The 24,306-nt window shown below is 45.2% G+C and overlaps 1 protein-coding gene across 1 annotated transcript in view; it reads right to left on the bottom strand.

The window, feature by feature from the left end:
- JOSD1 (Josephin domain containing 1) overlaps nucleotides 1-19,957 on the bottom strand; it is a 47,195-nt gene extending 27,238 nt beyond the window's left edge. Inside the window, exons 1-2 of the mRNA XM_082264959.1 lie at nucleotides 19,801-19,957; nucleotides 13,192-13,728 (exon numbers count right to left, since the gene is read on the bottom strand). Coding sequence (XP_082121085.1) covers nucleotides 13,192-13,373 — 182 coding nt within the window. The 5' untranslated portion in view covers nucleotides 13,374-13,728; nucleotides 19,801-19,957. The remainder of the gene's footprint in view (nucleotides 1-13,191; nucleotides 13,729-19,800) is intronic.
- Between the last annotated feature and the right edge of the window lie 4,349 nt (nucleotides 19,958-24,306).

Raw genomic sequence — 24,306 nt, 5'->3', positions numbered from 1 at the left:
AACACAATTTTTGTATAGCATTGTTTGAATGCTGCACTACTTTGTATTTACACCCAAATTAGTTTTGTCACCTCTTCGTGCAAGCAGCTAGAAACTCCCTAGTACTCACTGTACCTATTGTTTTAAAAATGCTGTGAATACTAGCACATTATGGCATAACCCACCTGGGGGTTCCATAAAAGAAAATCATATAGCAGAGTTAACTACCACTTTAAGGCTTCATATACACAGGAAATTTGAAAACCTCTTCTGAACATTGGAACTTGACAGCTAGTAACCGACGACTAAAAGCATCTGTTTTGCCATTTTTACATGCCACGTTTAGCAGCGTTTGCATTTATAAGTGTTTTTTTTTTCCTCTCTCTCTTTCTCACATTGAGAATGCTCATAAATGCAAGTTATCACGTTTACACGCTGTTACAAGCATTTGGGGTTTCAAATGCCACTAAGTAACCGTCCTGAATGCGTTTTTTTGCTTTCAGAAAAATGCTTCTAACCTCAACTGCTTCTGAACTACTATAAAATACCTGAATATACATGTACCCATAAGATAACATTGAGTAGAGTTCAGTGGCTGGTTTTAGGTTTAATACTGCTTCCTCAACCCATGTGAACAAGCCATTAAAAAGTAACATGATCAGGGTGCTAAATAATCCAAATAACGGTACCCTACAAGAGAAGAACTGTTATACTTGCCTCTCAGATGGCTGCAGCTTCCATCAATGTCAAATAGGTGAATGCGTGTCAGCAATCAAGCGTGGGTGCCTAGCCCCGGCTCGCCACCAGACAAGAAAAGTAGAATGGACGCACACCACAGCGGCGCTTGAATGAAGTAAATTCTTTATTGACAGATGTCAAGACTCAAGGTACAGACAGGAAAATCTAGACGCATTTCACACAGACTCAGCATGCTCTTTTGTAGTGAACAAGCACACTTAGTCCATGAGGAAATGAGTCTACATTTTCCTGTCTGTACCTGAAGTCTTGATATGTCAATAAAAAAGATATTACTTCATTCAAGCACCGCTGTGATGTGCGGCCATTCTTTTCTTCCGTCAATGTGTTCTGCATTCAATTCTTCAGGAGTGCTGGATTCCTGTGTCCCCCCATTGCGCTCTGTGGTTCCAGCCACTGACCCTTCCCTCACTACAGGACTCTTCAGTGATGTAGTGGTCAGAAGCTTGAACCACAGCCTGGATAAGAGGACCAGGTATCTGACACTCTCAAGGGGCTTTTCTCTTCAAAACAGTAAAAAGAAGAAGAGTGGGCATCACAACTGGCAATTGTTTTTTCAAATTTTAAAAATCCCAAAACTTAAAAGGACCTGTTCACATGTGTGTTAATATTAGGTGTTTACTTTCATTTGAGCCTACACAGTCTCGATCCACACTAGCGCGACTTGTCAGGCGACTTGTCAGCCTGACAAGTCGCGCTCCCTCGCGGTCCATTGACTGCTACAGGACCCGTTCTAGTAGGAGCGACACAAGTCGCTCCGACTTAGAAAAAGGGTCCTGTACTACTTCGGGGGCGACATCGGAGCGACTTGCATAGACTTCCAATATGTGAAGTCCATGCAAGTCGCTCCGAAGTCGTGGTGCATGGGAATGCACAAGTCGCCCGCGAAGCAGTAAGGAGTCGTGTTGTCCCAGTGTGAACCGAGCCTTATACGGTTATAGTCTAGTTTAGCCTTCTAGAGCAGGTTTTGAAAATGACAAAAAATGATCAGGGTAAAGCCAATGCTGCTCTTTTCCAGAATACCAGTGCGAGAATTACTAGTGACAAAAGAAAATAATGAAAGCCAAATTTTTTTTAGATGCCTACACATGTTCAAGTCCAAACATTTAATAGCCCGATTTATTTTTTGGGAACCCACACAAAATTTTGGGGGGTATGTCCTGCAGATGGCAGGACATACAAAGTGTTGGGTGCAGAGTCCAGCAACTCACAAGCCAGCACTTGCCTTAGTTCCCTACCCACACATGCACAGTCTTCTCTTTGTCACTCTTGCAGAGCTCTGAACTGCGAGAGAGACGATTTCACATGCATTGGCAGCATCGGCTTGGCTTTGTTCCCCACCCATGCTTGCACAGGCTGCTCTTTCACTTTTGCAGATAGCCGAGCTGCAAGAGAATGGGGACTGCAAATGCACAAGTAGGGTATAAAGCCGAGTGCTTGTTCATGAGTTGCTGGGGCCATGCTTCCAACATTCAGTACATCCTGGCACCTGCAGGGCAATGTAATAAGCATATTGGAGAGCAATCATTCTTCTATAAAATGGAAGACTACATAGAGAGGTTTTTGGCAAATGTCAATAAAGGTAAACTAGCCCCATATTTCTTCAGTGTTTACAGAACACGCAAACACAAAATCTGGACTACAACAAACAAACAAGCACACATAAAGAACTATCAAAAGATAAAATGTTTACAGGCACAATTATAATTGTGAATGAATAAAAAATTAAAAATGGAAAACGCTTTGCGTTTGCCTTTGACGTCAAGCAGATGACCTGACAGCTTCATACAATGTTTTTAACCCGAGAGGAAAGCGCATCATGAGATAGAAATAGATTGTTGTCGGACAAGAAAGTTCACATTTTAAGATTTGCAGCTCCACCAGCTCCTTAACCACTGGAAGTTTTACTCCCCTTCATGACCAGGCCAAATTTTGCGATACAGCACTGTGTTACTTTAACTGCCAATTGTGCAACGCGGTACCCCCCCCCACCCCCAAAAAAAAAAAAAAAAACTACCAATTTTTTACTTTCTGTTATGAAACATTCAATTGGAGGAAAAAAACAAAACAAAAACAAAATCGATTTCCTTTATCAATTTAGACCACTATGTATTCCTCTACATATTTTTGGTAAAAAACAAAAACAAAATCCCAATAATATTGATTGGTTTGCGCAAAAGTTATAGCGTCTACAAACTATGGGATATTTCTATTTTTTTAACTAGTAATGGCACCGATTAGCAACTTATAGCGGGACTGCGATATTGCGGCAGACCGCCGGGACACTATTTTGTGTTTACGGCTGGTATTGCCGCTCTTGTCCACTAGATGGCAGATCTCTTTCCATCTGGGCTGGTCATGTGAATCAATTGCGAGTTGCGCACCCAGGTACTGTCTGGGGAGTTTGGTTTCCTGCCCTCGGTCCTGGGAGCGTGGCGTTCAGTTGGCGGCCTAGTGTGCCGCTCGCACATGCGCAGGTTGCCTCCAGGTCGGCACGTGTCTATGGCCAGGCAACGTCAAATGGGGGCGCCCGCCCTAAGTGTAATGGTTGGGACTCATTTAAATGGACGAGGACAGTCAGGACTTAAAGACGCGCGGGGTCACTGGCTGGGAAGGGGTTAACATCAGTGGAGATCAAAGGGTTAAACATGTTGCCCATGCTTTTACTAGGGGAAGGCATAGATCCATGTTCCTGCTTTGCAAGAATACAGGATCCATGCCTTCTCTCCTCACAGAACAGAAATCTGCCTTGTTTACACTGTTTTTATGCAACACTGTATTTGTGCAGCGGTTTTGGAAAAAAAATACATTTAAATGCAAAAAAGAAATATATATATATATATATATATATATATATATATATGAACCAATTTTTGGTAAAATCTAAAAAGTTACACTGAGTAAATATACACCCAACATGTCCCGCTTTAAAACTATGCACGCTCGCTTTATAAAATTGTTTATTTACACCCTAGACCAGAAGTGACGCTGCTCTGGAACTCCAAAATCATAGAGGTGATCAGAGACAAACTGGTCTCTGGTCACCTCCACGGCCAGCCAGGTGTACCATAGAGACATTAGCGCAGTGCATTGCTACACTACATCCAGGCTCAGAGTACACTGTCACGGCGACCGGGGAAGTGGAGGATTTTTTTTAGATACGCAGATTCTTTGTGTCCGATAGACACCGGCCCCATGTGAGTGTGATTAATCTTATGGTTAAATAAACGACTGATACAATTTTACACTATGGTCGTCATTTTTTTATGCTTCTCCATACGGACCATCCTGAGCCCTGATCCATCCTGGTGTGATTATAAGAAGAAAAGATGTCTGACTGATTGCCATTGGGGTTTATGCTTGCTTGTTTGCTGGTTTATAATTTTACCAGTAGAGCTTCTGGCGAGTTAGATCTAGACCAGGGGTGGGGAACCTTTTTTCTGCCAAGGGCCATTTGGATTTTTGTAACATCATTCGGGGGCCGTACAAAATGTATGCATAAATGTAATAGGCATTGCTTTGCGGCAAAAAACGCTGTAAAAAAAATTGTGTGACTTTGAGGTCACAAAAGTGTGAAAGGGTCCAAAAGTGTGAAAGGGTCCTTCAGTAATCAAGGTATAGTGTGCCCCCTTTCAATGCAGACTGACCACATCGTGCCCCCTTTCAATGCAGACTGACCACATCGTGCCCCCTTTCAATGCAGACTGACCAAAGCGTCATGAAGGGAATGACCAGATGCGCAGTGTCACTGACACAATGAAGGGGAGAAGGTGGTCGCATCCTCACACTCCTCTCTCCACCATCACGATACGATACATCTGTAAAATAGACAGAAGTGGGGTACCACTCTACTTAACGGAATAGGTCTGTTTTTAACCCTCAGAATACCGACAACAAATTTATAGAGGTATTTAGAAACATGGTATCTGAGGATTTAGAAAGTTGCAAATTCGGAAGATACCTCACCCACAGTGGATAAAACAAAGTATTACAAACCTGGAAAAAGATAAAGATGTGGTGGTTCATCTAGCGGACAAAGGGGGAGGTTTGGTGATTATGAACAAATCATACACAGGCAACTTTCGGATAGAGACACTTAGGAGATTTTAAATGGTAACCCCACTACTGATTTTAAAAACCAATTGGCAGTTTTAGTTAAAAAGGTTTTAATAAAGATATTTTAAACAAGAAAGAGTCCCAATATCTTAATCCCTCAGCTTATAGGATTCCTATTTATTTTTTACCCAAAATTCATAAGAATGCAACTAAGCCCCCGGGCCGACCCATTATCAATGGAATCGATTCTGTGTGTGCGAGATTGGGACAGTACATCGACCACTTTTTACAACCCCTGGTGACACAAACAGAAGCTTACACTAAAGATACAAAACATGTCATCCAGAATTTGGAACAATTACAAAATCTTGAGAATTGTATACTGGCAACAGCAGACGTCGGATCCCTTAATACCATCATAGGGCACTCCCAAGCCCTCAAATCCACAAAATGGGCTCTGCAGAGATCTAATCTGACACAACCACACAAGAAATATCTTTTGGGATTGTCTGGAGTTCTGTTTGAAGAAGCATAATTATTTTTGGTACGACCATATTTATTATTTGCAAATTAAAAGGAGTAGCGATGGGCGCTAGGTTTGCACCGAGCGTCGCTAACTTATTTATGGCGTATTGGGAACAAGAACATATATTGAAAAATAGACCAAAAGAGTTTGCTGGATATATGAGATTTATAGATGATCTGCTGATAATTTGGAATGGGGACATTAATTCTTTTAATGCTTTTAGAAATACAATGGACAGAAATAATAGGAATATAATTTTAACCTGGACAGTGAGTGATCAACAAGTAGTGTTTTTAGATTTGTAAATTTTTAAAAATGAGGGGAAGTTACTTACCCGCAATCACTTTAAACCTACAGACAGGATTTCCTATCTGCCATTGGACAGTTGTCCCCATAGAAATTGGTTAATTAATATACCAAAGGGGCAATTTATTAGATTGAGGAGGAATTGCTCCAAAGAAATAGACTTCCTATCCCAATCAGAAGTCCTAAAAAATTGATTCCATGAAAAAGGATATGCTATAGACATGATTGAAGAAGTAAAAAGGGAAGTGTACGAACTAAACAGAGAGGATCTTCTGAAGACAAATAATCCTAAAACAGGAGGGAATGACTTTGAATTTAAATGTATTATGGACTATAATGTACAGCATAAACAGATTGAAAAAATCTTTATTAAACATTGGGATATCTTGAAGAGAGATAAAACCCTTGGACCTGTGCTACCCCCTAGACCCAAATTTATCTATAAAAAAGCACCTACATTAAAAGATAAACTTGCCCCGGGAGTTATAGATCCCCCCCATAAGGAAATCAAATCATATTTTCTCCTTCCTTTCAGGGTTTCATGCGTGTGGCCACTGGTAAACATTCAGTGGGTAATATGCGAAGAATTAATTTCCAACAGTACCGGAAAAAAAATATGTAATAAAGAAGCTTATCACCTGCACCACAACAGGAGTAATTTACATGCTCCAATGCGGATGTGGGCTCCAGTATATTGGATGTACTTCTAGATGCCTAAATATCAGAGTGTCTGAGCATATCAGGAATATTAACCACTTGCCTACCGGGCACTTTCACCCCCTTCCTATCCAGGCCAATTTTCAGCTCTCACACTTTGAATGACAATTGCGCGGTCATGCTACACTGTACCCATATGACATTTTTATCATTTTTATCACACAAATAGAGCTTTCTTATGGTGGTATTTAATAATCTATGGGTTTTTTTTATTTCTTACAAAAAAAAAAAAAAAAAAAGAAAAAACAGAAAATTAAAAAAAAAAAAAAAAGTTTTTCTTATTTTCTGTCAGTAAATTTTGAAAATAAATAAATTTTCTCCTTCACTGATGAGGTGGCACTTATGGGCACTGATGAGGAGGTACTAATATGCCGCACTGATGAGCACTGATAGGCGGCACTGCGAGGCGGCACTGATGGGCACAGAGAGGCGGCACTGCAGGACACTGATGGGTGGCACTGATGGACACTGACGGACGGCACCATCAGTGCCCACACTCAGTGCCCATAGTGCTGCCAGTCAGTGCTCATCAGTGCCTAGATGAGCAGGCACTGACTGGCAGCACTATGGGCACTGATTGTGGGCACATTGTATTTTATTTACCTCTGTTGTAATCAGGGCACTGGTGATCAGTGCCCTGATTACATTTGTCTGTGTCCCCGAACGGCTGATCGGCTCTGCTCCTTCCTCACACTGCAGTCTCTGTGTGAGGAAGGAGAGCTGACGATGAGAGATGATCTCATATGTTTACATATGAGATCATCTCTCATTGCATGGGCCGATCACGTGGTAAATGGCCGCTGTGATTGGCCATTTACCACGATCTGTGATTGGCTGTGTTCAAGGGACATGGCAGACACAGATTTTCCCCGATGAGCGCTCGCGGGATCGCGCAGGGAGCCCGTTTCTGGGAGGCCGTTTAAAGACGGCCTCCTGGAAATTCGAGTCTGCACTGTAGCCGTCTTTCGGCTATAGCGTGGATCGTAAGAAGTTAAGAAAGGGAAACCAACACATAATGTCTCCAAACATTTTCTACTAACACATCATAAAGATCCCAGGTCATTGCAGTTTTGGGGGGGGGGGGGGGGGGGGGGGGGGGGAAATCGAAAAAGTAGAGATGCATTGGAGGGGAGGAAATTTTATCAGACAACTTAGCAAGAGGCAATCACATTGGATTTTCGAGGCCAAAGTTTTAGCACAAAGGGGGTTAAACGTTGAGTTTGATCTCAACTGTTTTATCAGCAACAAATGATTTTATTGATAATTTATGCTTTATACCCTTTTAAAATCTGAGCGAGTTCTAATATATGTATGTGCATCCATGAATATGCACGTATATATATATATATATATATATATATATATATATATATATATATATATATATATATATACGTGCAGAGGTCTGGACTCATACGCGCCTATTCTATATATTTAAATTTTTTAGAATTTAACATTTATATATAGGCATATAGTTTTTATTTTTATTTCTATTTATTCTATTCTCATTGTCTACATCAATTCAAAAGTGGATAAAAATAGTCACTTAGAATGGTTTAGTGTATTTTAACTAATTAATTTATTTAGTATACCATTGTTCTCTATGGGTGTTAAATTTATATGTTTTTATGATATTGTATTCACATTTCTCCAACTAGGACTTTAATAATCAACTAATATAATATATCTGTAGTTTTGTATATGGGCAGCGATTGGTGGTATGCGAGTATATGCAGGATCCCATATATATTTTTTTCCGGGTTGTTTATTTCCCCTCTTTTTAGAGCCAATTGATTCATTCCCTTAATGTGTCAGGCTCATATTTCTTCTTTCCGGTGTCTCCCTGGTGCAGCCATCGTTGTAATGTGCCGGGGGGCGGGCTGACTAGCCGGCTTTGTCCCGCCCTACTTCCTGGTATTGCGGGCAGGCGTCGGGTTACCATGGTGACGGATGAACGTCACCACCCCTGTCCGTGCGCAACCTATCAGAGACCTGCCCGTACAGCTCTGCCTATTGGACGTAGAGGGGAGCGTCGGGTTGCTAGGGAGACGCATCGCCAGTCAGGAATACAGGCCCGCATCGCCCTAACTCCTATGTGTGGAGCTGAGCGTTATGTTGCCGTGGCAATGCGGCAGACTTATACAACTATGATCTTTGCATTTTCCAGGCCCCACTTGAGTGTGAAGGGAAAAGGCTACTATATATATTAGTGTAGTAGCCTTTCCCTTCACACTCAAGTGGGGCCTGGAAAATGCAAAGATCATGGTTATCATATATACACCCACCTGGCATTATTAAATTTCTTTGGAATATACGTTTTTAGACTTTACACTTCCTGGCATTGGTGGAAACACTGATTGACCCAGGGGTGAAGGGGAGGGATTTGACCACTATTTATATCAGTGGACAGCGTGTCAGATTTATCCCTGCTGAGGAAGTTGTGGTTTCGACGTAACGCGTACGGGGGAGGATCCTGCACATGCTGTAGTACCCATATCGCTGTCCATGCCTGCACTGGTTTAGTGCCAGCTCATGTGAGTGGTTTTCTGTTCTATTTTTCCTCAATAAAAGTATACATTACAGAGAGCACTAAATCGTTTTGTCTATTTTACACATGTATCGTATCATGATGGTGGAGAGAGGAGTGTGAGGAGGCGACCACCTTATCCCCTTCATTGTGTCAGTGACACTGCGGATCTGGTCATCTTTCACCTGGAGTACCTTTGCATAGAGGGAGGACAGGAGGAAGCTACACACCCATACCTATTACAGGGTTCATACACATTTTAACCAATAAAATTCCATGACTTTTCCATGACTTCACGTAAATATTCATGACCTAAAGTTTCATGAAATGTCTATGTATACATGTTAAATAAGAAGAAAATCCATGTCACACCCAGCATATTTTTACTAAAATAAATGACAATCTTTGTAGTGTACAATACCTCTGCAGTTAGGGTTTCGTTTCTGGATACAGCGCGACTAAAAATGGTCCCTTGTTTTACAGTGGATGAGATGGAAGCACCACTGCCGCAGCTGGGAGCGGGTGTCACTTCGAGCGCACGGGTGAAAAACTCTGATGTAGGGGGGGACTCTGGTGACCAAAGACCACTTTCCACAAGGAAGGGGGGGGGGTCCTGATCCAAGGAGGAACCTTTATAACAGTGCCCCCTTAAATCAGTGACCCCCCCCCCCCCTTAAATCAGTGACCCCCCCCCCCTCAGACTGGCCGGGCAGCACTGTCACTGACCTCCTCTTAGGTGCACCATGCTCTGGTTTTATCCTGTAGTCTCCTCTCCCCAGTCCACACATGTCTGACTTCTCCTGTGATCCCCATCCCGACAGCACTCCCACTTTTGACTCCTCTCCAGACCCCCTCAGAGACTGCAGACATGATAAAAGACAAGAGATGGTCAGAGATTACGGACATGATAGAAGAGATGGTTAGAGGCTGTGGACATGGTACAGGAGGTGGTCAAAGGCTGCGGACATGGTACAGGAGGTAGTTAGAGGCTGTGGACATGGTACAGGAGATGGTTAGAGGCTGCGGACATAATACATGAGGTGGTTAGAGGCTTGCAGGGGGGTTGGAAGGCGCAGGGGAGCGGAGAGCACTGGGGGGGGGGGGGGGAGGCAGGAAAAACCAGGGGGGGATGTAGAGCACAGGGGGAGGGGGGGGGACTGGAGAGCACTGTCTGGGGGGGGGGGGGGGAAAGGAAAATCACTGAGGGGGAGCCAGTGGGGGGGGGGGGGGAGATCACTGGGGGAGCCAGACTAAGAGCACGGAGGGGGCTAAAAGAGCACTTAGGGGGGCCATATAGAGGAATTTAACTTTCCATATTCCTAGTGCAGCTTCTGAGAGGAGGAGAAACAACATTCAGTGACATGAGGAATATGAAAGTTCAATTCCTCTCTATGCAGCTGTCCCATCCCATCCCCCTCCTATCCAGCACACGAGACTCCTCACCGACATTCCACAATAGACTCCTCACCGACATTCCACAATAGACTCCTCACCGACATTCCACAATAGACTCCTCACCGACATTCCACAATAGACTCCTCACCGACATTCCACAATAGACTCCTCACCGACATTCCACAATAGACTCCTCACCGACATTCCACAATAGACTCCTCACCGACATTCCACAATAGACTCCTCACCGACATTCCTCACCGACATTCCTCACCGACATTCCTCACCGACATTCCTCACCGACATTCCTCACCGACATTCCTCACCGACATTCCTCACCGACATTCCTCACCGACATTCCTCACCGACATTCCTCAATAGACTCCTCACTGACATTCCTTCTGCCGCTGCCTTCTTCACACAGATGCGGGCGGCCCGATGGACACCGGCCTGACACCCCCCCAGTGCGGAGATGCGGGCGGCCCCGCGGACACCTGCCTGACACCCCCCCAGTGCACGCGCCCCCCCCCCCCCTCGCTGGTACGTCCCTGAGAGCGGGACAGTATAGCCACGATTTCTTAGTTTCAGTGGATCAATCAGCCGCAGAGTTCCGAGCCTGTCACAGTCTATTCATATTGAAGAGACCAGTGATCAGGCTTCAGCTGTGCGCTGCGGCAGATTAATCCGCCTAAACCCGAAACACAGAAAATAGTCCCACTTAATGTCCCCACTCCCACAGAATACAGGGGGCCCCGAGACAAAAATAAATAGTTGCACAACACAATTCCATGACTTTTCCAAAACTTAGTAAGTTTTCCCATTTTCCAGGACTTTTCCAGTCCTGGAAAGTGTCATGTCAAAATCCCATGACTTTTCCAGGATTTTCATGACCGTACGAACCCTGCTATTAGCACCTGAGTGTGTACAAAGCGGGTTTGGCTCATTATAACTTGTGGGCCAAACCAGGAGGTGAGCGGCCAGCATTATCATTTTTGCACCTAGGCACTTTTTAGTCATCCAAGCACTAGCACCTAATCTGTTGAGTTTAGAAGATCATCACTCACCTTTATGGACTTTGGTGCACCTAATTTATTTTTCATTCTCATCTTCACACTATCGTATGCTTATGTGTGATCATTTATTTGCATGAGCACTTATTGTGATTTTTTATCATAATCATTGTTTTTTTTCACCAAAATAGTTTTAACACCTAGATTGTCTTTGTATCACACAATTTAAGAGCACTTGCACTTTGATTGTGATAAGTTTTTATATGTATCTATTCCTTTATAGACACAGGTCCTATGTGATGGGGTACTATCTTTTTTTTCATCTTCTATTGGTCAGCGCTGATTGATTACTTTTTATTTCCCCTTTCAATGCAGGCTGACAGCGTGCCGTGCCCTCTTTCAATGTAGGCTGACCACAGCGTGCCGTGCCCCCTTTCAATGCAGGCTGACCACAGCGTGCCGTGCCCCCTTTCAATGCAGGCTGACCACAGCGTGCCGTGCCCCCTTTCAATGCAGGCTGACCACAGCGTGCTGTGCCCCTTTCAATGCAGGCTGACCACAGCGTGCTGTGCCCCCTTTCAATGCAGGCTGACCACAGCGTGCTGTGCCCCCTTTCAATGCAGGCTGACCACAGCGTGCTGTGCCCCCTTTCAATGCAGGCTGACCACAGCGTGCTGTGCCCCCTTTCAATGCAGGCTGACCCACTGCGTGCCCCCTTTCAATGCAGGCTGACCACTGCGTGCCCCCTTTTCAATGCAGAAAGCCAGTGCACTTACCTGCAGCGGCGGTTTCTCCTCGAGTCCTCCTGCCTCCTACTCGACCAATGGCATTCGGCCAATCAGGAAGCGGGTCTTGGACACGCTTCCCGATTGGCCAGGAGGAGGATCCATGTGACAATAGCAAATCTCATTCGCTATTGTCATACAAATAGGTGGGCTCGGGCGCACTGCTCTGCGCCCCGGGTCCACCCTTTTCTGAAGCTTTTCTGAGACTCACACTGTCAGGACGGAGCCTTCGCTCCTTCTGACCGCTCCGCTGGCATACACAGGCTCAGCGGGCACGGGGGGGGGGGGGGGGGGGGGGGGGGGGAGCGGATGCAATGATTGTGCAGGCCGCAGGTTTCCCCACCCCTGATCTAGACAAACTAGCTGTACCATACTGTCAGATCGTTTCCTGGACTCGTCGGTAAACCACATGCATTAAGGTGCATTTCTCAGCGTAAAACCTCAGCGGTAAATACTGCGACAGAAAGAAAATGCAAAATCCACCAAAATCCACCATTGTATTCTCTAGCGCCTCTGCTTAAAATAAATAAATAAAATAAAAATAATGTTTGGGGTTTATAAGCGATTTTCAAGCAAAGAAAATGCAGATGTTTACATATATGACAGAAATGTCAGAACTGGCCCAGCAGAGCATTGTTAAACCTGCAGGAGGAACCATTTTTTCAATTTTTTTTTCTATGAGACTTCACAGCATATTTAATGTCTTTATATTTTGTAGAGCATGATAGAAAGGCCTAAAGAATAATGGAGCAAATACCATCGGAGTCAAGTCTTCAGTTAAGAACTCAAAATGCATGCAGTCTACTCAAGTGAACATGTGAAGATGAAGAACTTGGAAAATGAATGTTCAAAAAGTTTCCATTTTTTTCTTTTCAACCCCAAAAAGTAATAAAAATTCTGAGGAAATAAATTCCTGACTGTGGCTAATCTTAATTAATGCATGAGAGGGTTTTAATGTAAGTTCAGGTTACAAAAACAAAACTTGATTAACTGAAATGAACAACATCTCCACCTCTCCTTTGTTCCAGTTAAAAGTGAACTCATTCTGTATCAACTATAGATAACAAAAACTACAGGCAATCCATGTTCTACAAAATAGCACACAGTGAATTGCATTATTAAACTAGATCTCACCTCTGGAATATCTCCTGAAGGGCTTCGCGAGTGAACGCTCCAGCATCCTGGAAGACATTATTCAAGGCATGGAGAGCACAAAGTTCCCGTCGCTGTTTCTCGTGGTAAATTTGCGTTGGAAGAGGTTCTTGAAACTCACCACTGTTTTTCGCCTTATCTCCTTTCCACGGTACACAACTCATGGCTGAGAACCAAGGCTAGGATAGAACTGCAGCGTTGCGATTAGTCTTAGAAATGTCCTCTAAAGTGGCTGCACACTGGAGGTCCTAGTAATCATGTACATTTATGTGATATGCCATGCTTCCCTGCAGGGGGATGTGTGCGTGCTATCACAGTGACTAATAACCTGAGCCTCTCTTAGCAGTCCACAAAAAGGAAAGGGATGATGATGATTTATTCTTGTTAAATTAGATGATGGAATACTCTCCACATCTCTCTTTTTCCTCCATACCACCACAGTCTTGGAGACAACAGAATCACTGGAAATCTTATGAGTCACTTCTATTAGTATATGAAAGCAAGTAGGGTTCCTCTACCCTGTAATAAGAAAAAAAAAAAAAAAGTTAAGCAAAATATGTTCCTCATTCTACAGGGCTAGCAATGTGACACTAAGTTTTTGGGCTTGTTCACACTGCATACACTCAAGTCTCCATACTAGCACAAAGGCAGCTGTTAATTGTTGGCTGCAGTGAGCCGCAGTGAGGGAGCAGTGTCATGTACATTTCAGCGCATCACACTGTGCTTTTCAACTTTATTTGAAGAGCACAAAGTGATGCTTTTATTAGGTCTCCACACAGCAGCATGATACATTATGGCACTGCTGTGGGGTGACATGTAGTGCCTTTCAGTGCACCTTGATAAATGTTAAATGGCTGCATTTTAGCGCAGCTTACTACACTGCACTTCCCGGGCTGTGCTGCAGTGTGAACGGGATACATAATAATCAACTGTTTTCTATGTGACAGTGCTGATAGAACCCTACAGACAAGTTTAAAAAGTTAGTTCACCTTTACCAAAAAACTGCCTTTACAGATAAGGGACGTCTGCAAATAAACTGTACAGCTCTGACTTATGCCTCGTACACACGATCAGATAATTGGACGACTTATCGTTCACATTTTGTTGCATAATACTAGTATCGAATACAACAATGCGTACTAAACTTATGATTTTTTTCGCGCGATTCTGGAAAAGCTTCCTGGTTGCATAGCTACGTATCAAATATTGTTTTTGTTTTGCACTGGCAGCCAGGCTTTTTCTGGGTTATTTTCGTGTTTCTGATCATGCGTGGTCTTTGTATTTCCATCTTTAGCGAACGCAAACTGTACTGATTAAACAATTGTTGTTCGCTAGGCTATCGTACGACAAAAGTTTTCATGTTTGTCCCTTCGGTTTTGTTGGACAAAATGACGTGATCAGCTGTCGAAAGCTGTGTAACAACGATCAGATTATCGTGCAATCAATTCGATTTTATTCGTATGATTATCTGATCGTGTGTACGAGGCATTAGGCCTCATTAGGGATCGACCGATTATCGGAAAAGCCGATATATCGAAAGCCGATATGCACTTTCCCCGCTATATTAGAATCGGCCACCAAGGTGACCGATATTACCGATATTTCAGAAAGTGCTTGTACCGGAGTGATGCCAGCAGCTAGAGGCATCACCCCAGTACCGGCATCCATAGCCGACAGTCGGTTGTCTTGTAATGACAACCGATGCGGCTGAGAAGCCGCTAAACTGTCATTACAAGGAGCGGGAGGGGACGGCCCCCCCCCCCCCCCGCGGCTCATCCGGGACTCCCATCCCACCAGGAGACCCGAGCGACCAGCCTGCATGGCAGCCGAAGACCCGATTAAGTGCCGGTTCACACTCTTGCGGCTGTGGCGATCACAAGTAATATCGGAGTGCACTGCTCCTTCATTACATGCGATCGGCTGTGCGGTGCGAATTCAGCCATACACTTTGCATGGCTAAATTCGCACTGCACCAGCACAAAAGTCGCACAGGACCCTTTTTCTCAGCTGCATCAGGATCGGATCGCACAGTGGTTCACACTTGTGCGATCCGATCCTGTGCGAACTGTAAAGATAGCACTGCAATATGCGATCAAACTGGGGGTGTCGTTAACATTTCATTGACACCCCCAGCGTATCGCATATGCCAGTGTGAACTGCCAAGGGTGCGTGTGCGATGCGGGAACAGGCTGCGAATTCGCAGCCTTCCCGCATCGCATAAGTGTGACCCGTCACTAAAGCCGCATTCGGCACTGATCGGGTCTCCATGCAAAAACTCTGAAGTGATGTCATGACTGGGTACTGGCGCCAGATTTAAAAAAAAAAAAAAAAAAGACAGCATTCAAAAAAGCATTTAAAACGCCAAGTTTGGCTGTTAAGTACAGAGGAAGGGTTTGGGGTCTTTTAGACCCCCAAATCCCTCCACAATAGTACCTGTCAAAAAAAAAAATATCGGTATCGGCAATGAAAAAAGGATATCGGTCGATCCCTAGGCGTCATGCACACTGGACATTTTTACAGCTGCTGTTTTTGGCTTCAGACGTTTTTTTCTGCAGCCAGTAAACTCCCCAGAATGTTATCCTATGTGTCCATAAACACACAGTTTTTGGCAGGGGTGTTTTCTGGCTGGAAAAACACCCCAGAACTAGTGGGTTTTGAGAGGAGTTTTTCAGCTGTAGAAATGCTCCAACTCTGATAAAAGCTTAAAAAAGCAGAAACATGCCAAAAAATGCTGAAAACGCAGCTATTCTGTGTTTATCAGCGTTTTTGAGCCATAAGCTTTTGTAGGATTATAGTTTTGCTAAAAACTAAAAAAAATTATAAAGCAGAAAAATACGACTGCAAAAAAGCTGAAAAACCCACTCTACAGCTACAGCTTTCTGTGTTTTGATAGCATCTATTGTGTATGAGGCCTTCAGTTGAATAATGCTGTTACTATAGGGTTAGGTCATTTACATAACTCATTAAGCCAGACTTGAAAAACTCCTATGCTAACAGACACTTTAGGGCTCATGTACACTACAGCTTCTAAATGTGAGTTTAGGAGCTTTTGGCATTTTTTTTCCAAAGCTCCTAAACCCAACTCCATAAAAGCCTATGTGTCCATTTACACATAGGTTTTCACATGAGTTTTGAGGCTGCTGCGGTTAGGGGAGGTTAAACCTCCCCTAACCTCCCTCTCCGGAAGAATCGCATTCAGGGTAGGAACGTTCTGACCACCAGATCCCAAACGCGGCAAAATCGGGCTGCGATTTTACTGCATTTTCCCGCAGCCAGGGGTCAACCCAGTCTGTGTATACATGAAGCCTAAGCCTGGTACACAATGAAAGTGAAGAGCTTACTAAAGTTACAAAAATTCTCATACAACAGAATACAACTTCAAAAGAGATGTAATGTGTTGTATTGTACTGTAATGTAATGTAATGTATTCTTTCGTTTCCGAGCATGCGCATACTTGGTCACTCAATTTTTTTATAGACAGAAACTGTACCGATTAAATGAAAAAAATCGCATAGTCTGGCATCATACAAGAAAAATTTTTAAACATTTTTGCATGAACTGTCGTTAATGGCTCTCAAAAGCTGTGTACTAACGAACAGATTATCGTACGATTGCTCCGAAAGCGTTTTTTTTTTGTCTGATTATCTCATTGGGTGTACTAGGCATTAGCTGTTACTGTTCACTTTCGCCACAACAGGAGCGAGCTCTCAAATGATGTGCTCAAAGCTACTACATCAGGGGGGAGAAAGCAAACGCGAGGAGGTTAGAATCAGAGCGCTTGTTCCTATGATGGTAAAACTGAGCAGTAAGAGCTAGCCATCTTTTAGTAACACATATGTATGTAGCAACAGAACGAATCTCAGGAAAAGCAAGACAAACATATAGAACGGTCATTCACACAAAATTCTGGTTTAAAAAATATAAAAAATCTTTTAAAGTATGCATTGATAAAGCTCAACTCCAGGGGGGAAAAAAAATTTCCCCATTCAGTGCAGCACTTTTTTTTTTTTTTTACAGCTAGTCTTTGTCTAGGGGCTTGGAGAGCAGAGATATACTTACCTTATCCTCTGATCCTCCCAGGGCTAGATTGGCCCTTTGGCTCCTCCTCCTGCCCCCCCGCAGTCTTGGCTGGTGGATTGTTCCAGACATCCTGCCCGAAGGCTGGCTCTGCACGTGAAGACGCCGAGAACATTCCACCGCTGGATGTGGGGGTGCGCCATTTTCCAGAGGATTGAAGGATCGGGTGAGTATAGTCTCTAGGTTCACCCCTAGACAAAACCAGCAGTTAAAGTGGAGTTCCACCCATTTTAGTCACTTTAGATGTATGTAAGCCCCTTTAAAACGACTTTTACCAATGGAAAGTTTTTTTTTTTTTTGTTTTGCAGTGTGTGCTGGGATGTATCTCAGGGCATGAAATCTCGCATTATTACACAGGAGATGAGCTGTACTGCGCATTCTGCCCCGCCTCCTCTCAGTGAGCTGTATGTATGTACTGTATTGAGGCCATGCTCCGCCCGCCTCCTCTCAGTGAGCGAGGACTGAAAGCATTATATCCTCACTGAGAGGAGGCGGGCGGAGCACAGCCTCAATACACTACATACATACAGCTCACTGAGAGGAGGCGGGGCAGAGCACGCAGTGCAGCTCATCTCCTGTGTAACAATGCAAGATTTCATGCCATCCCAGCACACACTGCGAATTGCCGAATGACGTAATCGCCAACCAGACCCGGAAGTGAGAAGAGGATAAATAAAGCAGAAAATAAGGTATTTACTAGCAAAAAAAAAAAAAAACTTTCCATTGGTAAAAGTTGTTTTAAAGGGGATTACATACATCTATGTAATCCAATTTATTAAAAATGGGTGGAACTCCACTTTGAAGAGGTTGTAAACCCAAACATTTATTTTTTTTACCCTGAAAGAGAAACACATAATTAGCTAGTATGCATTGCATGAAATACTTACCTTAGAACGAGCCCCCGCCGTGCCGCCCGCTTACCTCTATGACGGACGACATGTTCAGTCACCCGTCTTCCGGGATCACAGCATCCGGCCATCTGATTGGCCGGAGCTGCGGTGACGTCACTCCCGCGCACGTGCGTGGGAGCCGACGGTCACGGCACGGGGCTCTGAAGGAACGGCACCAGCGGCCGTTCCTTCAGAGCGCATGCGCCAGTGATGTCACTGGCTGCATTTAAGGTAAATATCTCCTAAACCGTACATGTTTAGGAGATATTTACAGTACCTATTAGGTAAGCCTCATCATAGGCTTACCTATAGGTAAAAGTTGCAGAGGAGGGTTTACTTCCTCTTTTACTCCCACTGCATGGGAAGAAAACAAAATTTTGCCCGGAGTTCGGATTTAACTCAAAGTACCTTCTATTGCTTTCAGCCTCCTCCAATTTTCTTTTCTTTTTTGCTGCTGTGATCGGACTTCCCGTTAGAGGGTGGCTAGTCCAGGGCAGCCATCAGAAATGTTGGGGCCCCTTACACAGTTTTAGGCCTGGGCCATGATCCCCCCCCCCCCCCTGGCCCTGTCCACAAACATTCCCCAGGGCCCGCCTACCATGTTGTCATCCTCCTCCAGTCCCATGTCCTCCTTACTCCCATGTCCTCCTAGTCCCATCTCCTCTATCCCAGGAAAATAAAGGTGAACGGTTCTAGTAAATTCCGCCCCTCCTGTCCAGGAGTGAACAGCTGGAGCACAGGGGAGGGCAGAGCCTACAGCTGTGTGTGAGGACTAGTGAGGGGTAGGACATTCCACATAGTGCCAGTCTGCAAGGGAACAGCGGAGCTTGCAATTGAATGGTATTGCGAGGGCAGGTGGCAACCCTACTCTGTTTGGGGCACCTCGGGACGCCCGGGCCCCCTACATGTGTATGAGCTGTACCCCCCTGATGGCTGCCCTGGTGGCTACGTTCGTGCTTCATGGCCCACTGTATGCAGGGACATAGCCATCCTTTCTTGCTTGCTCCGAGATGGACTATGGGATTTGTCACGTGCGCAGAGCAGTGCACGTGACCGCAACTAACCTGTACTGCTCATTCCAAATGGAAGTGAGGGGAAAGGGAGAGATTTGGGAGCTCACTGAGATTCTACAAGGAGGCATAAAAACACAGAAAGAGCTGATTTTATGAAAAATAGATGACAGGGCCATTAAGTGGTGGATTATATTTGGGGAATAATGATAAAGTGAAATGGTTTGACTTGTGAGTGCACATGCCTCAAACACAAATCAAAATGTGGAAAACAAAAGCCATCTGTAGAAAGTTCTCTGAGAGATGGATCTTACCCTGAGCACCAAGGAGACCTCCTACAAGGGGGACCAAACACAGAGGCAGTCCTCCACAACTACTGGAAGAGGACACATGCTGTGCTTACTGCTGAGGGCCCCATGGCAGACCGAACACTCACACCACTATGTAAAGGTTCCCCCCACCCCCCCTGGCCCGCACACTGCTTAGACCTCACTGTAAGTTAGGAGGAGTACATGGCCTGCTGGGAATTTGCCACTCTGAGTCAGAGAGCACAGGTCTCCATTGACCCCCGGGGAGGTGTGCGGAGCTCTCCCTCCATCTGCAGCTCACATTACCTCATTCGGGAGCTCCGAAAGCAAAGGCACTTCACATCCTTCCTCCGCTTCCACACCACTTACACCCGCTCTCCCCCAACGTTTCGCCAGCTGCGTGACGTCACGGCTCCTAACACTTTACTAACACCAGCCCAATGTCTCAGATTCTCCTTGCTGATTGGAGAGGATGTGGCTTCCCGTGCGCTTCAAACCTCGGCTGCGACTTGCTCTGTGATTGGTGGATTAGTTCCTGGTATGGGTGGAGTTGAAAGACTTGACAAGAGCTTGGAACGCAAGACCTCCGCATTCGTCAAGTTTGCAGACTTTTCCCTGTTCATTGTTGTTCTGCTGGTGCTTCGAGGGTTTACTTTCCTATTCAGATTCCTTACTATAAGATAAGAGACTTGAGCAGCAATTGGAAGCAGACAGCAAAAACATTTGCTTTAAATTGAGTTCAGTTACTCTCCTAACACACAGAAGGCAAAAAACAAATATATATATATATATACACACACACACACACAGGTTTTTTTTTCAGCAGGAACAGACACTGAATGTATGCAAAGGCAAGGGGTGCTAGGGTGCATAGGCGTGCGCAGCCTATTGCATTAGGGTGTGCACCCCAAAGCTCAAACACACATGCGTGTGTATATATATATATATATATATATATATATATATATATATATATACACACACATACACACACTATATATATATATATATATATATATATATACAGTATATATATATATATACACACACACACATAAACACTTGTCAAAAGTATTGGGACACTAAAAGGTTTTTGCACTTAAGTTAAATTGTATGGCAAATATCTGTAGAGGGGTTCCACCATCACTGCTAAGTTTTGAAAAAGATGTATGCCTTATTTTCCTTTTGATGTGTATTACAGGTGAAATTACATGTGAGGCACTGATATGGACTGATAGGCAGCACTAATAGGCGCTTGTTCTCAGCACTGACTGGCACTGATGAGGCTGCACTGATGGGTACTGATAGGTGGCACTGATAGGCAGCACTTATTGGCAGCACTGATGGGCACTAATAGGCATCACTGATAGGCGGCATTGGTGGGCACTGATTGGTGGCACTGATAGGAAGCACTGATAGGCACTGTTAGATGTGTCTGATGGGCACTGATGAGGCGGCACTGGTGGGCACTGATAGGTGGCACTGATGAGGCGGCACTGCTGGGCACTGATAGGCACTATTAGGTGACACTGATGGGCACTGATGAAGTGGCACTGGTGGGCACTGATAGGTGGCACTGGTGGGCACTGATAGGTGGCACTACTGGACACCACTTATGGACACTAACAGGGGAGAGGGGGAGTTTCACATTCAGCAGACAGTGAGACTTGCAAGAGCTGCTCAGTGTGTGTGCAGTGGCGTACCTAGAGAATTTGGCACCCGGGGCGGATCCTATATCTGGCACCCCCCCCCCCCAACTTTAAAATGTAAGCACCCACAAAAATTTGTAATGTTTTCAGGAATATTTATTGCACAAAATTCACAGCCCCCCCCCCCCAATCACAGTGCCCCTTGCAGTCTGCCCCCTGTCTCTCTAATCACAGTTCCCCCTTTTGCACTCTCTGCCTCCCCTGCACAGTCCTACCTTCAGCATAAATAGATAGCTAATATTATTAGCAATGTGTTTACAGGAGATGGTCAGAGACTACAGACATGATAAAGGAGATGGTCAGAGACTGCAAACGTGATACAGGAGATGGTCAGAGACTACAGACATGATAAAGGAGATGGTCAGAGACTGCAGACGTGATACAGGAGATGGTCAGAGACTGCAAACATGATACATGAGATGGTCAGAGACTGGGGACATGATACAAGAGATGGTCAGAGACTGCAGACGTGATACATGAGATGGTCAGAGACTGTAGACATGATACAGGAGATGGTCAGAGACTGCAGACGTGATACAGGAGATGGTCAGAGACTGTAGACATGGTACAGGAGATGGTCAGAGACTGCAGACATGATACAGGAGATGGTCAGAGACTGAGGACATGATACAGGAGATGCTCGGAGACTGAGGACATGATAGAAGATAGAAGAGCACTAGGGGGGCCGGAGAGCACAGGGCAAGCAGAGAGCACTGGAGGAGCTGAAGGGCACGGTGGGGGGGGCTGGAGAGAATAAAGAGGGGATTTGGAAAGCATTGTAGGGGGGTTGGAAGGCGCGGGGGGGGGAGCACTGGGGGGGGGGCGAGCACGGAAAACCAGGAGGGTGGAGAGCACTGGGAGGGACAGCGAGCACTTGGGGGGCGGGCAGGGAAAACCAGGGGGGTGGAGAGCACTGGGTGGGGGACAGGGAGCACTTAGGGGGCGGGCAAGGAAAACCAGGGGGTGGAGAGCACTGGGGGGGACAGGGAGCACTTGGGGGGAGGGAGATGAAAAGCACTGTGGGGGGCTGAAGAGCATGGGGGGTGCTAAAGAACAGGGGGGTCTAGTGCCTTTGGGGGGGGCTAAGAGCAGAGGGGGGGATTACGAGCACCGGGGGGCTAGCAAAAGAAGTTGTATAGGAGGGGGATGGGGCAGCTGCATATAGATGAATTGATCTTTCCCTATTCTTCCTGCAGGAGGGAGAGGAGGAGAATCAGTTATTCAGCAGCTGCAGAAAGAATAGGGAAAGATGAATCCCTCTATATGCAGCTTCCCCACCCCCCTCCTATCCAGCACACACACTTGAGCAATGGGAACGCACTCACCTTCTTCCCGCCGAGGCTCCGCCCCCTTCTTCCCGCCGAGGCTCCGCCCCTCCCCGCGAGGCTCCGCCCCCTTCTTCCCATCCCGGCTCCGCCCCCCGCTAGCAGCACGGACTGAAGGAGCTGCCACTGCAGCTGCCTTCACCCTGCGATGTGGGATCTCAGAGAACGCCGGCTGACACCCCACATTGGTACCCCACTGTGTGTATGACACTGTCATGTAATGTAGCTGCTTTCAGGGAGAAAGCCCAGCTGTAAAAAAAAGCGGTGATGTCGGGGGTGGGCGGGATCAAGCAGCTGTCAAACACCAGCCAATGATTGGGCTGCTTAAGAAAAGGGCGGAGCCACATAAACGAAGCGGCCGCCCAGACCCCATCCTATTGGCTGGTGTTTGATAGCTGTTCGGTCCCGCCCACCCCCGACATCACCCCTGAGTTTTGACAGCTCGTCTTTCTCCCTGCAAGCATTAACATTACCTAACAGTGTCACACACACACTGAGCGGCTCTGACAAGCCTCACTATCTGCTGGAGCCAACAGCACAGCCGCCTCTCCACCAAGTATCTCACTACCCTCAGTGGCAGAGATGGAGAAGCCGGCCCAACACTAACAGACACAGGGTGATTAGGGTGTGCCCAGGCACACCCGGCACACCCCGTGCGCACGCCTATGCTAGGGTGTGATGGGAGGGTCTACTGATAATGGCTGCCGGGGTATCTATTGTTGCTGGGGGGGGATCTATTTTTGTGTGGCAATCTGCTGTTGCTGCTGATCTTTTGGTGAGAATCTTCTGCTGGTGCAGGTGCTGGGGAGGATCTTTTGTTACTGGGAAGAGTCAATTGTTGGAAGGGATCTACTGTTTAGGGAGGGGTCTACTGCTTGTTGGCTGCTGGAGAATCTATCGATGCTGGCTGTTGCTGCTGGGGGTCTATTGTTGCTGGGAAGGGGGGTATATTGCTGCTGGTTGTGGGGGATCTATTTTATTGCTTTTCTTGTTATAATTTCCAAAATTCCATGGAATTAGTTAGCATTTTGAAATGATACTTGGCTCTCTATTCTTTTAAAAGAGGCCATAGTGGGAGCTGCATAGGGGGTTGAACCAAGGGTCAGTGCTTAGAGGTGGGTAGGGGGTGGAGACACGCACAAAAATTGATTCCAGACGATTGGTGCCTCAAATTGCCATCATCCCAAAAATTCGATACATAAAACTAACACTATACAGTGTTGATCTCCTCTGAGAAAAAGGGGGGATTTTTAAGGCAATAATGCATGGAAAAACAATATATATAAAATATAGAAAATTTATTGATTAAAAACATTATATATCATGAATACATAGATATAACGAATTCCCTGGCCGAATGTGGAAAACCACAGCAGGCCATGGATCACAAAAAACATGTGACATATATCTGACTGTACAAAAATAAAAATCACAATTGTGTAAATGTGTAAGAAAGCAAGGGATATAGTGCCTCTCCTACACCAGGGTGCAGGCCTAGGTGAAGGAGAGCATCAATCCAACGCGTTTCGAAAGATTAAACAAACTTTTAGGGGGTGGAGACACAAAGTGACTTAGAAGGGGGGTTGTTCCTGCACATATTCTCTGAGAAAAAAGCACTGCATATATATATATATATATATATATATATATATATATATATATATACATACATACATACATACATACATACCACACTGCTCCAACAAATTAAAGGTACACTTTGAAAACACATCAGATATTAAGGGGGAAAATATCATGCTGGATACGGGATACTGATA

Source organism: Pelophylax lessonae (genome assembly GCF_965119305.1).
Source record: "Pelophylax lessonae genome assembly, chromosome: 8".
Taxonomy (NCBI): domain Eukaryota; kingdom Metazoa; phylum Chordata; class Amphibia; order Anura; family Ranidae; genus Pelophylax; species Pelophylax lessonae.
This window is presented reverse-complemented; position numbering and strand designations above follow the sequence as displayed.